At 36.2% G+C, this 15,119-nt stretch overlaps 1 protein-coding gene across 1 annotated transcript in view; it reads left to right on the forward strand.

Annotated features, from left to right (window-relative positions):
* The window catches only part of LOC107551771 (MAP7 domain-containing protein 1-like), a 36,620-nt gene that overhangs the window by 18,384 nt on the left and 3,117 nt on the right, over nt 1-15,119 (forward strand). The window contains exons 7-14 of the mRNA XM_016233494.1: nt 2,029-2,133; nt 6,596-6,715; nt 7,943-8,085; nt 10,081-10,211; nt 11,354-11,592; nt 11,750-12,032; nt 13,261-13,420; nt 14,933-15,037. Of these exons, the coding sequence (XP_016088980.1) occupies nt 2,029-2,133; nt 6,596-6,715; nt 7,943-8,085; nt 10,081-10,211; nt 11,354-11,592; nt 11,750-12,032; nt 13,261-13,420; nt 14,933-15,037 (1,286 nt within the window). The remainder of the gene's footprint in view (nt 1-2,028; nt 2,134-6,595; nt 6,716-7,942; nt 8,086-10,080; nt 10,212-11,353; nt 11,593-11,749; nt 12,033-13,260; nt 13,421-14,932; nt 15,038-15,119) is intronic.

Genomic DNA, 15,119 nt, shown 5'->3' on the forward strand with positions numbered 1-15,119 from the left:
GTCCTCCATAAAATGTGCTGCACACATCTGAATATTTGGGTTGAACTGTTCTGGAACAGTGTTGTAAATACAACTTAACCACTGATTTCTAGTTGTGTCCTCTTTTGGAAGGCCAAACAAAGTCGTTTCGCTTTCACAACGAAACACACGGCGTGCTGAGTGAGCGGAGGCAGGCGGGCTAGAGTGAGAAACGGCCAGCGGATTCGACGAAGGAGCGGCCGGTGGTCTTGCGGCAACCACATGTGACGACCCCGGGCTGGACTCCGCTTCGTCCACGGTGAAAGCCGATCCGGTGATCCACAGCGCGAAGTTCATGTATTTCTTCAGCGACCAGCACGGATCAGCTCTAGGCATGACGAAGCGGATATCGTCCTCTTTTGGAAGACCAAACAAAGTAGTTTCACTTTCACAATGAAACACGCAGCGTCTCGACATAGCGGCAGCAACAATACTACAGCGAGAATAAAAGTTACGCCTTCTTTCTTTGCGTGAACATTTGGGCAGTGTTATGCAAATCTTCCCACATAGTGAGGTAGATATGTGGGGGCGTGTTAGAACGAGCCCCCACATAGGTTTTAGGTAGGCGTGGTTGACTCTAAAGAATAACTCTTTGGATTTGAGACTTTAGTCTTTGCAACTTTACAGATCTTCTTTATGCACCAAGAGCCTGTAACACTCCAAAGAGAAAGGAAAAATTTAAATCGCATCATATGACCCCTTTAAAGGGAATTTTCTAAAATGAAAATTCTGTCATCATTTACTCCCCCTCATGCCGTTCCAAACCTGTATGACTTGCTTTCTTCTGTGGAACACAAACAAAGATATTTTGATGAATGTCGGTAACCGAACAGACTTGGTACACTGAGATATTTCTCTAAACAATTATTTTGTGTTACACAGAAGAAAGAAAGTCATACAGGTTTTAAATGATAACACAATTTTTTATTTTTGGCTGAACTATCACTTTACCATCACAGTGATGGGCGTTGATGTGTCTACTGTATGTATGACATTGATTATAACATAAAGACAAAAAGAAAAGCCTATTCTTTTTCCTTATATGATGATGTGTCTACAGTGACCAGTGTGTTACAGGAAGTGATGTCTTGTTGGATCACTTTGTACAGTACTACCCTGTTGAAAAGACCAGATCAGACCAGTATGAAAAGTCTACATGCTGTTTGGAGTTGGTAATGGTGGATGACCAACAGGGTTTTTATGGTTAAGAAGCCATGCCATGCTAGAAACCATCATCCATAACACAACACATGCTGGTGATAATGCTGGTGTTTTCAGTAGGATAGTGCTGATTTATCTAGATAGTCTAAATATTCTATGCCATTCAAATTTCTGGGGTCAAAAATAATTATGCTTTTATTCAGCAAGGGTGCATTAAATTGATCAAAAGTGACAGTAAAGACATGTATAATGTTAGAAAAATACAAAATAGCTTCCACAAAAAATTAAGCAGAGCAACAGTTTTCAAGATTGATAATAATGATTCTTGAGCAGCAATTCAGCTTATTAGAAAGATTTCTGAAGGATCATGTGACACTGAAGTCTGGAGTAATGATTCTGAAAATTCAGCTTTGCACTGAAGAAATAAATTCCATTTTAAAATGTATTCAAATAGAAACCTGTTATTTTAAATTGTAATAATATTTCACAATTTTACTGTTTTTACTGTATTTTTGATCAAATAAATGCAGCCTTTGTTAGCATAAGGGACTTTTTTTGACAAAAACAAAAAAATCTTAGCAACCCCAAAACTTTTGAATGGTACTGTTTTGGTTAGCATTCACATACTTTAAAAGTTAGTCATCATATAAAAATGGTGTCAATGGAATTTAATGTACATCTTAAATGTACGATCATCTTTCAAGTTGATGCAAGAGAGACCCGCCTCCTCTAGCTCTCCCTTTGAAAGTCTGCATGACCCTTCCTTCGGGAAAACCAGTATCGCGCTCCCTCCCGCCGTCGCTCAGGGGGTCGGTATGAACGCTCTGCTCTCTGTGTTGCGTTCTGCAGGCAGATGCTCGGCCTCCACGGTCAACCTGCCACGGCAGACGGAGCCTGTGATTAACAACAGGCTATCCAAGTCCTCGGCCACGCTCTGGAACTCGCCCTGCAGAAGTAAGAACGGAGCGGCTCCCGCGTTTCACCTCCAAAAACCCCTCCCTCCAAACCCTCGTCTGGTTTTTGTGTTTTCTCATGAACTTCTTTTGATTTGCTCATTTCTGGTGGCCTGCTTGCCTGTGCCTGTGCCTGGTGATCTATGGTCATTCTCACACCTTCCCCTACCCCACAACCCCCTCGTTCTTGTGTTGCATCGTGGGTAATCTCTTCTTCCGTGCACTTTTGATCAGTGCTCACATTGTTGCATCATAGTCTGTGATGGTTATTTATCTGTGGTCCAGTAAGTGGTGGAAATATCTGTTTTTATTTATTTATTCTTATTTTTGTGTTCCGTCATCACTTTCAGTGTGTGGTGTGGGTCTTGGTGCTGGTGGTGGGTTTTTTAACTAAGTGTGTGATTTGAAAGGCTGATTGTTGTTCAGCGATAAAACAATGTACTGATAACTAAGTTAGAAGGTGCAATATAGTATATGCTGCTTTAATGTGATCTTAATCATTTTAATTGGTTGGTTAATAATATGAATAAGTGATGTTGTGAATTGTATCTGGCTGTGTTCAGAATGGAATATTTGCATACTGCTTACTGTATACTGTTCATTATAAACTATATGGAAGGATGGAAACTTGAATTGTTTAACAGCTTAACAGCTTCTGGACACTTAATGGTTGTTTTAACAATTATTTAGCTTTTTTTGTGCAATAATATGTCCTAACTAGACTACCATTCAAAATTTTAGGGGGTTGGTATGATTTTTTAAATTGATTTGAAAATATCTTATGCTCACCAAGGCTGCATTTATTTGATAAAAAATACAGTAAAACAGTAATATTGTAAAATATTATTGCAATTTAACAAAACATTTAGAAAGTTTAAAAAAAATTAAGTTTTCCTTTTTAATTTATTTTAAAATGTTATTTATATGTATATTATATATTCCTGTGATGGCAAAGCTGAAGTTTCAGCAGCCATTAATATTGTGATTCTTAACTTTCTTTCTCTTTTTTTTGTGCAAACTGTTTCTTTGATGAATAGACAGTTAAATAGAGTATTTCAAATGAAAAACATTTTTTAACATTATCAGTGTCTTTACTGCCAGTTTTGATCAATTTAATGCATCCTTGCTGAATAAATTTCTTTCCAAAAAATGTTAATCTTGCTGACCTGAAACTTATGAATGGTAGTTTATATACAAAAGCAAAAAAGTTACACAAACGCAGCTCAAAAAAATCAAAAGCCCTGCCAGAATATTTTTGTATTATAGCATACAGTAGTATGCTATATTTTTATCAGCATCTGTATGTTTATTTCTACAACCGGTGTCTACTCATCGGAAATAAAAACAGTTATTTTCCACATTTTTAATCCACTCTTGTCTGTCAAATTAAAGACAAGAGGTCAGAAATCATAATATTCATCATCCTAGAAATCAGTCTGAGCACATTGTATTGTGAGCTTATATACTTTACACAGCAAACGTTAGTGTGCCATCCTGGTGTTATATATGGATAATTTACGTGCTACGCACAGTATACATGCTAGAATCTGCAGAAATATTATTCTGAACTTAGCCTCATTTTAAGTTTCCTGTCCGAGGAAATAATGGGTTTTCTAGAATGCTGACTTCCACATGCAGCAGAACGTACCAATGATAAGTCAGCAAAGCTGTGGCTATGCAGATGTGTGTAAATCAACATAATAACAGCATTGTGCACCGCATGGTAACTGTGGAGCTCATGGTCTGTACTTATTTCCCCGTCATTAGAGATGACCACTCATCTCAGAGTGCACTTTATGCTGAGATACAACACATGATATTTGAGTTAAACATATTTTAGCCTATACTGTTTGAGGTGTATTTTTTTGCGTCAAGCTTCCTGTAAAAATACCATATTCTGTATTAGTTTTTAAAACATATAGTATAAAGAGTTTATATCCTAGATCGTGATCAAACCTTCTGTTAAAGTAGTTCAGGCAACAGCACAGTTTGCCGCAGTGGGGGAGAAAAAAAAGGCAGCTGTTGCCTAGCAACAGCCAGTGACCAGCCATCACGAAGTGTTGTAAATTTTCTTGTGTTGCTAAAGTGTCAGATCGGAGCACCACCTTGTTGCTACATAAAGAAAAGGGGTCCATTTTTATACACAGTGCCGTTTTAATGTTGTGTGATTGCAAATACGACATTCAGAGTGGGTTTCTGCCTGTTTGTGCCTGAGTGGGAAAGAGTGTATGCATGTGTGTTTGTAGAAAAGGAGCGTGGGAGAAAACGAGACCACAGATTCATTTCTTCGTCACGTCACTTATTTTTCTCGTGTCTGTAGAGAAATGTCTTTCAGTCATCTGTGTGACAGCACAGACTTCATTTTAATGTGCTCTCAGATTATTAACACAGCAGCATCCCATAATTCCCTCAATAAAACCAGTTTTAACCCATCTTTGAACCCATGAACCGTTTATTCTGGTATAAGAGACTTGTTCGTCTAGACATGCTGTAAATCATTCATAGGTAAGAAAATGTATAAATAGTCTCTAAAATATCTAAATGTTTCTCCTAGAGAGCAAGGAGATCAAATGAAGAGCAAAATACTCAGATTTGTCTCCTCTAGAGGACCAATGATAAGTCAGCAAAGCTGTGGCTATGCAGATGTGTGTAAATCAACATAATAACAGCATTGTGCACCGCATGGTAACTGTGGAGCTCATGGTCTGTACTTATTTCCCCGTCATTAGAGATGACCACTCATCTCAGAGTGCACTTTATGCTGAGATACAACACATGATATTTGGGTTAAACAAATTTTTTGCCTATACTGTTTGAGGTGTATTTTTTTGCGTCAAGCTTCCTGTAAAAATACCATATTCTGTATTAGTTTTTAAAACATATAGTATAAAGAGTTTATATCCTAGATCGTGATCAAACCTTCTGTTAAAGTAGTTCAGGCAACAGCACAGTTTGCCGCAGTGGGGGAGAAAAAAAAGGCAGCTGTTGCCTAGCAACAGCCAGTGACCAGCCATCACGAAGTGTTGTAAATTTTCTTGTGTTGCTAAAGTGTCAGATCGGAGCACCACCTTGTTGCTACATAAAGAAAAGGGGTCCATTTTTATACACAGTGCCGTTTTAATGTTGTGTGATTGCAAATACGACATTCAGAGTGGGTTTCTGCCTGTTTGTGCCTGAGTGGGAAAGAGTGTATGCATGTGTGTGTGCGTGTTTGTAGAAAAGGAGCGTGGGAGAAAACGAGACCACAGATTCATTTCTTCGTCACGTCACTTGTTTTTCTCGTGTCTGTAGAGAAATGTCTTTCAGTCATCTGTGTGACAGCACAGACTTCATTTTAATGTGCTCTCAGATTATTAACACAGCAGCATCCCATAATTCCCTCAATAAAACCAGTTTTAACCCATCTTTGAACCCATGAACCGTTTATTCTGGTATAAGAGACTTGTTCGTCTAGACATGCTGTAAATCATTCATAGGTAAGAAAATGTATAAATAGTCTCTCTAAAATATCTAAATGTTTCTCCTAGAGAGCAAGGAGATCAAATGAAGAGCAAAATACTCAGATTTGTCTCCTCTAGAGGTTTATAATATCTCAAACTATGTTTAGCCTTGCTGAGAATACTAAAGTCTGCGATCAAAAGATCTCAGCATGAACTCAAAGTTGTCTCATATTTCTTGCCATCTACTCCACCATTTAAATGCTTTTAAAAGATGTCTTATGCTCATCAAGACTGAATTTATTTGATCAAAAATGCAGTAAAAAATTTAAAATATTATTACAATTTAAAATAACTGTTTTCTATTTGAATAAATTTTAAAAAGTAATTGATGCCAAGCTGAATTTTCAGCATCTTTACTCCAGTCTTTAGTGTCACATGATCCTTCAGAAATCATTCTAATATGCTGATTTTCTGCTCAAGAAACATTTCTTATTATTGATGTTGAAAACATTTAAAAACGGATAATATTTTTACATTTTATATTTCAAGATTCTTTAAAGATGGTACCTTAATGTGTCCTTGCTGAATAAAAGTAACAATTTCTTACTGACCCCAAACTTTTGAATGGTAGTATATATAAATTATCGCTCTGTACTAGTTACTGCATTCTTGATTTAACCAGAATGAGTAATAGTACTGGTTAAATCCACTAATTCAATTGAAACTTCAACTTCTTTGAAGTTACAATGATCAGATGAGCAAATAAAGTGTGTGAATGTAAGTACAGCAATCTCAAAATTCACAATAGTGTAGGTTATGTGGATTAGAAGTCCACAAACATGTCCAGGTCGTGAAAGCGCTCACTCAGTGAAGGGCCTGAGGATTCTTCTGCTTCCAGTAACAATCATATGATTGGTCAGACACCCTGTTGCTGGATGTTACAGCCAGCACTTCGGCCCTTTGTCGAGTGACCTAGGGTTTGTGTCCACATGTGTCGATGCTAACAGCCCCCTTTTGTGTCAGCCCGCAGCTTGCGTCTGAGCCCGTGGGAGAGTCGCATCGTGGAGAGGTTGATGACGCCCACCCTTTCATTTCTGGCTCGCAGCCGGAGCGTCGCCACCCTCCAGAACAGCAGCGACCCCCGTGAGTTACACATCACACACAGATAACATGTCAGGAGCTTGAGGTAACGGTTATACTCATCACAAAACACACACATCATAAATGGGCCTCGTTGAGAGAAAACAAGCAGTTAAACTTGTCTGCTGAAATCAAACAAGTGAAAAAAACCGTTCTGTCTATTCTATGTGCATTTCATTAGCCTCAGTATAAAATGAAGCAATTTTTGTCCCAAATGGAGTCTGTTTATCTATTTGAGCTTAGTATGCACTGTTTTTAATCGACAATTTTGTTTTCTATCTTTAGGGTCTCAAATGAAAGTACATAATCTTCAGCAAATTACCAAATCTGAAGATTTTCTTTTTGTTGTTCAGAATAGAAATACTAGCTAACTGTATATCGCACAGTATGTACTATTATACAATTTAAAGAAAGTATGTAAAACCGTATGCACTTTTACCTTCAGTATACAGTTTGAACATTAAGATGCTACATCCTTGTTACATGATCTCATTGCATAAGTACATTTATATAATATCCAATTATCATTTTTTTTTACATAAATATGGTTATTTTGCTTTTTTTTTCATTTTTGTGTAAAAATGCCTTGCTTTTTGGCTGTTCGTCTAAATCAAGAATGATAAAAATCATAGTTAATGTATTCAATTGGAATATATTATGCTCTGTTCGAGGTGCTTTGTTTTTATACCCCCTATTTCTGAATCAATTCATGCTTATAGAAATGTTACTTAATGTTTACAGTATAAATACTACATAATGACAATATTGTAGTATGCTAAAAGACTATTCTGAATATAACAGATCATCTGTATGCACACTGCTGTTCAAAGGTTTGGGGTTGGTAAGATTTTTTTCAACATTGATAATATTCTTGAGCAGCAAATCAGCATATTAGAATGATTTCTGAAGCATCATGTGACACTGAAGACTGGAGTAATGATGCAGAAAATTCAGCTTTGCCATCACAGAATTACATTGCATTTTAAAATGTATTAACTTAGAAAACAGCTATTTAAAATTGTAATATTTTACAATATTGCTGCGTTTTATGGTATTTTTGATCAAATAAATGCAGCCTTGCTGAGCATAAGAGGCTTCTTCTTTAGAAACATAAAAAAAGATCAACCTCAAACTTTTGAACATTAGTGTAAGATCTCTCAGTCGTGTCTTGAACAACAACAACAACAACAAGTGAGTGTCTCTAAACATCATGTCTCTGTCTGATCTCAGATCAGTGTTCCCGCTCTGCGTCCGTATCTCCTCTGACGCCCTGCTCCCATCATCATCCTCACCAGCACAGCGCTGAACGCTGGAGGGTCTCGGCCAGCACACCTGACATCACACAACGCCAGCAGAGACGCAACTCTACACCGGTAAATACATGCACATAATAATCCGCTCACAAATGTAGAATTATTCATATAATAATGCTAATATGCACTAACGTGTTTTGATATTTTATTGTTTTTGAAAGAAGTCTCTTATGCTCACCAAGGCTGCATTTATTTGATAAAAAATATAGTAAAAAGTCATATTGAGCCCGCAGCTTGCGTCTGAGCCCGTGGGAGAGTCGCATCGTGGAGAGGTTGATGACACCCACCCTTTCCTTTCTGGCTCGCAGCCGGAGCGTCGCCACCCTCCAGAACAGCAGCGACCCCCGTGAGTTACACATCACACACAGATAACATGTCAGGAGCTTGAGGTAACGGTTATACTCATCACAAAACACACACATCATAAATGGGCCTCGTTGAGAGAAAACAAGCAGTTAAACTTGTCTGCTGAAATCAAACAAGTGAAAAAAACCGTTCTGTCTATTCTATGTGCATTTCATTAGCCTCAGTATAAAATGAAGCAATTTTTGTCCCAAATGGAGTCTGTTTATCTATTTGAGCTTAGTATGCACTGTTTTTAATCGACAATTTTGTTTTCTATCTTTAGGGTCTCAAATGAAAGTACATAATCTTCAGCAAATTACCAAATCTGAAGATTTTCTTTTTGTTGTTCAGAATAGAAATACTAGCTAACTGTATATCGCACAGTATGTACTATTATAAAATTTAAAGAAAGTATGTAAAACCGTATGCACTTTTACCTTCAGTATACAGTTTGAACATTAAGATGCTACATCCTTGTTACATGATCTCATTGCATAAGTACATTTATATAATATCCAATTATAATTTTTTTTTACATAAATATGGTTATTTTGCTTTTTTTTTCATTTTTGTGTAAAAATGCCTTGCTTTTTGGCTGTTCGTCTAAATCAAGAATGATAAAAATCATAGTTAATGTATTCAATTGGAATATATTATGCTCTGTTCGAGGTGCTTTGTTTTTATACCCCCTATTTCTGAATCAATTCATGCTTATAGAAATGTTACTTAATGTTTACAGTATAAATACTACATAATGACAATATTGTAGTATGCTAAAAGACTATTCTGAATATAACAGATCATCTGTATGCACACTGCTGTTCAAAGGTTTGGGGTTGGTAAGATTTTTTTCAACATTGATAATATTCTTGAGCAGCAAATCAGTATATTAGAATGACTTCTGAAGCATCATGTGACACTGAAGACTGGAGTAATGATGCAGAAAATTCAGCTTTGCCATCACAGAATTACATTGCATTTTAAAATGTATTAACTTAGAAAACAGCTATTTAAAATTGTAATATTTTACAATATTGCTGCGTTTTATGGTATTTTTGATCAAATAAATGCAGCCTTGCTGAGCATAAGAGGCTTCTTCTTTAGAAACATAAAAAAAGATCAACCTCAAACTTTTGAACATTAGTGTAAGATCTCTCAGTCGTGTCTTGAACAACAACAACAACAACAAGTGAGTGTCTCTAAACATCATGTCTCTGTCTGATCTCAGATCAGTGTTCCCGCTCTGCGTCCGTATCTCCTCTGACGCCCTGCTCCCATCATCATCCTCACCAGCACAGCGCTGAACGCTGGAGGGTCTCGGCCAGCACACCTGACATCACACAACGCCAGCAGAGACGCAACTCTACACCGGTAAATACATGCACATAATAATCCGCTCACAAATGTAGAATTATTCATATAATAATGCTAATATGCACTAACGTGTTTTGATATTTTATTGTTTTTGAAAGAAGTCTCTTATGCTCACCAAGGCTGCATTTATTTGATAAAAAATATAGTAAAAAGTCATATTGAAAAAATTATTTGTACATTTTTTGTTTATAAGAAATTATAAAAGTCTTTGTCACTTTTGATCCATTGTCCTTACTGAATGAAAGCATTAATTTAACTTTTAAATTCCATAAATAACAAAAAAATCCAGTTTGTCCTGATTTGACTTTGAAATGATCCATCACTGTGTTTACTTAGTTTGAGAAGAAGAAGAAAGAAAAGAAAGACAAGGAACGAGAGAACGAAAAGGAGAAGAGCGCCCTGTCTAAAGAAAAAGTGGAGAAGAAGAGACCGTCCCAATCCATAACCAGAACGAAAACAGAAGCCAGGTGACTCTCTCTCACACACACACATACACACACACACACAGCACATGCTCTTTAAGCTGCAGCAGGTTAAATTATTGTGTGGTGCTCATGAGGCAAAGAGAGGCTCTGATCCAGCTCAGCAGGGTTTCTAACAGGCTGTTGGGTCTTTTCAGGCCTTTGTGTTCAGTTGCTTTGTGGAAAAGTGATAAATTAGCCATTATAGAGTTAAGGTTGTACTCTTATTATGGCCGGTCCATGTCCTGCCTGATTGCTTATTTACACTGTTTCTTAAACAGCCACCAATTTTCCAGCATAATTTGTTTCCTCACTGTGACAAAATCCACATTATTGCTAAGGCAAGCATCAATATTATTATTCAGCTTAGGGTTAGTAAGTATTGTTTTCTGAAGAATTGAATGAAGTGAGTTTATGGTTAAACAAGAAAAAAATATATGTCAGTGGGCTAAGAAAAACAAACTTAATTCAAAGAGGGAAAAAAATTCTTATCCTTCTGACAGACGTGTTTTTCTTGGTTTAAGCTTAAACTCACTTAATTTTGATAAATTTTTCAAAAAAAAGCCAAACTTAATATCTTAAGTCATTTTTTATTCTCAATTAGATCTTCATTTAATTTTTTAGTGTAAAATCTGTTAAAGAAATAAATAAATAATTAAATAAAAACCAAATCTAAAACTGAATTTAAACTAAAACTGAAAAAACAAAAAATTGAAAATATCAAAATAATGTAATGCAAAAACTAAGTAATATTTTCAGTGTCGCTAGAAAACCAGCCCAAATATCAAAGCTAAAAACAGAGCTTCATCACCTAAACAATCTACCAAATAAAACTAGGTAAAACTTGATAACTTATCAAGTTAAAAATAAATTGAATTTAAAGCACTAAAATTACTAAATGGACAGAAATAAAAACCAAAACTGAACTAAAGCTAAAATTAATTAAACCTAAATAGTAATATTATACATACAGTAGATAGATAGATAGATAGATAGATAGATAGATAGATAGATAGATAGAATTGAAAGCTCAAGATATCAAAGAAATGTAAAAGAAATCAAGACAAAAATACTAAAGAAGAAAACCCTTTTTTTCAGATTTGTTTAATCTATACTGGGATGTTTTCTTAAATCTCTTCTCTTTTTAGCCCAAATATCAGAGCTAAAAACAGAGCTTCATCACCTGCGACGTCCAGGAGTCGCCCCTTCTCCCCCAATCCAGCGGTGTCCCCCAAACCACCCTCATCTGCGGGCCGGACTCCTCCAGGCACCAAGACCCGGCCTAAACGCGCTCAGACTCCCGCCCGCGTGCAGGCCCCCGCCGTTGCTGCTGTCGCCATGGAAACCAAGGAGCCCCATCAGGCTGACCCTCCCAAGGACACAAAGAGTGAGTGTGATCGTCATGACGACCGGTTTGCTCTCAGATAAATCAGTGTGACGGCTCAATGGATTTCAAGGACTTTTTTTCAGCTTTAATATGTATGAACGAAACGTTAAGCATTTACTCTTCTTGATGGACTTTTCTCCTGTTTTTTTCTGTTTAGCTGCTCCCAGTATTCCTGACATCACCGTCTCGTCTGCTCCGGCCACGCCCCTTACTCCCTCTGCTCCAATCACAGCAGCTCCTCAGACACCAGAGGCGGCCAATTTGGCAGCCACACCTTCCCGATCACTCTCTCCTGAGCCCGGCCCTCCGATCGCCAAGCCCATGGCTGGGACCAATGATCCCGAGGAGGCGGCCCGCGTGCTGGCAGAGAAGAGACGTCAGGCCCGTGAGCAGAGAGAGAGGGAGGAGCAGGAGAGACGAGAGCAGGAGCAGAAGAGCAGGTCAGTTGGTTATAGACTGCTTTGGTCTTGCATAGCCAACATAATGACCAACCCACTTTTGCAAAGAAAGAAAGTTACTGCTGGATTGACATTTAAAATGAAACTGCGGGGTTATTATTGTTTGCTAAAACAATTAAAAAACATTTTTGTTGAAATAAGTTGAAACTACATAAAATATTAATACTTGATGAAAAACTTGTTGCCTTTGCAACTAACTGAAATCATTTTTTGATGCACTAAAATTACCATACTCACTAGAAATAAATAAAATCTAAAACTGAATTAAAACTAAAAGTGTGGGGTGGGGGGGAGACACAATGTAATATAAGACCCTAACAAAATTGACAAAAATACATAGCAAAATTATAAATAAAAATAAAATGAATAAAAACAATTATTTTAAAAATAGAAATATATTTAAATATAAAAATAAAAACGAATTAAACATTTTATGCTAAGTTATAATATTAAACCAAACTATAATAGTGTACTAAAATACTGATATAACACTGGTTGACAGAATTTCTGTAGTTTTTAAAAACAATGAATTTCTATGACTTTTCCGGTTGTTTATGATTATTGATAAGGGTTTTGAAAATCATTTTATAGATGCTCTACAAATTCTTGCAGATGAAATATTTTAGAGCTGATCATAATTACATAAATGATTATTAAATATAATGAAAAAATGGTATTAAATATAAATTTATATTTTGATTTAATAATTCATTAGACTGTGATTTACATGATTTTGTAAAAGATCATTTCCATGACTTTTCCGTTCGCCAGACAGCTCATAAATAATCCATAGGCTTTCTTCTCTGAGCGGTGATATTTTAGTATCATTGATTTAGCATATTTAGTATATTATTATTTAAGTTGTAATATTATCATTTTTATTAATATTTCGAATTTATTAGTTGTATTAGTTATTTTGATATTTTCTATTTTTTGTTCAAATTTTAATTTTAATTTTAATTTTTATCATTTTGTTTTTAATATGTCTTTATAGTTTATTATTATTTATATTATGAGAAATGTTGCCTCCTGAGCAAATGGCAGAAATAACGTTTTTTAAAATCAGTTAATGTTTATTTTATTTCAAGTAACGAAACAGTTTTTTCATGGTTTAGCTTTAGTTAATGGTAATAACTCTGCTTCCGAGATGTTGAATGCGAGTGACTATTCGTATCTCTCGTGGTGCTAACACTGCCTCATCTTCATTCAGAGCACTGCGTGAGGAGCACGCCAGACGTGAGGAGGAGGAGAGGAGGCGCAGGGAAGAGGAGGCGCGCTTCATGGCAGAGCAACAGCGTCTGCAGGAGGAGAAGGAGGAGCAGGAGAGAGCACAAGCCGAGCAGGAGGAAAACCTGCGTCTGCAGAGACAGGTGAGCAGTGCTTCATGGGTAATGGAGACCATTTATGACAAACATCTCAAGTTTTGGAAGATTTTGAAAAGCTTCTGTTAGTTACTAATTGGCTCAGCCACTTTCAGTGGCTTAAATAATATTAATTTTAATGATATATTTGTGCCATATATGATTTTCTACCAAAATATTTTCAAATCCGTCTTCAGTAAAATCATTTGAATACAAAAGACCTTCAAGGCCTCAAGGCGACCGAGGCACAGGCATTAGCTTGAGTCTCCTCTCCTGTGGTTCAGATCTGTGCGGTCACATGAGCCTGCGGGCGACTCTCATCTGTTGTCCTTCACACAGAGCCCGTCTGACACCAAGCCTGTGTTCTGGTCTGATTTGATCATGCAGGACAGGCCTAATGGGTCTGCCTGTGGCTCTCTGGACGTACAAAGCACATCTGTGGTGTCTGAGCAGATCTAAACTGTGACCGAGAACACAGATATATATAAACAGAATGGACTTGATGCCACATCTGCACTTATAGGCTATGAGATTAAACAAACTGTTTTAGTGCGTTTATGTCTATGATTCAGTATGCAGTCCATTTTTTGATATGCAGTAGAAAGATACTGTGTCTAGGTGAAGAATATTCAAAGGAATCAAACAGAGGGAATTTTTGGCTGCTGCTTCCCCCTTGTGGTAAAGGAGTGAAATTAAAACACAACCAACTATTGATTTTTCATTGCCTATTTTAGTATTACCGTATTGGCCCGAATATAAGACGACCCTGATTATGACAACCCCCCTTTTTCCATAATTTTTGTTTTGAAAGTATGGTAAAAACTGGTAAAATGTACCAACAATCACATTTAAAAAATATACACTTTATATACTGTTAAAGTATTTATTAATATTTTGAAATAGCTTTTATTTTTACATTTTTAATTTTAGTTGTAGTTTTGAGTAATTTTGCTATGCTTTTGTCATTTTTGTATTTGTTTTAAATATTTCTGTATAGCTTTCTCTTTTTTTTAGTAATGAAGTACTTCAACTTCAAAATTTCTAAAGGTTAAAGTTTATCTATTATTTATTTATTCATTTAAAGTTTTCATTTAAATTTTGGTTTCAAATTTTAGTGTACGTTAGTTTTCATTTTGTTTAAGTAATTTTAATAATTTATGTGATTTTCTCATTTTTATTAGTTTTTTTATATATATATATATATTTCTATATAGCTTTAATTTTTCCAGTTTTTTAGCAACTTTTTAGCACTTCAACTTATTCTGTTAGCTACAAATGCAATATTTCAAAGTTTTTTTAATTTGGGATGTTTCCGCTAATATTTCAATAAGATTTTATTTCAGCTTTTAGTGTATTCAATATTTATTCAAAACAGTTTTAATTTTAGCTTTTGTTAATGATAAAAACACTAATGTTGCCACCGTACTAGTTCGTGGTGTCATGTCAAAGGGCTTATGGGTAATTTAGAGATGTTTAATGCATGTACTGTATGGGTAATGAAGTTTCATGTGTCTTTTCCAGCGAGAGGAGGCCGAAGCCAAAGCCCGAGAGGAAGCAGAGAGACAGAGGACAGAGAGAGAGAAACACTTCCAGAAGGAGGAACGGGAGCGTCTGGAGAGAAAGAAGGTAAAGCAAGAGACTCTGCAAATGCTTTTACTGAAGAAAAAAAAAAAAAAAAAAAAAATCTCGTTGCTTTCTTGGGGAAACA

The sequence above is a fragment of the Sinocyclocheilus grahami genome, unplaced genomic scaffold (genome assembly GCF_001515645.1).
Source record: "Sinocyclocheilus grahami isolate Dianchi unplaced genomic scaffold, SAMN03320097.WGS_v1.1 scaffold432.1, whole genome shotgun sequence".
NCBI classification, from domain to species: domain Eukaryota; kingdom Metazoa; phylum Chordata; class Actinopteri; order Cypriniformes; family Cyprinidae; genus Sinocyclocheilus; species Sinocyclocheilus grahami.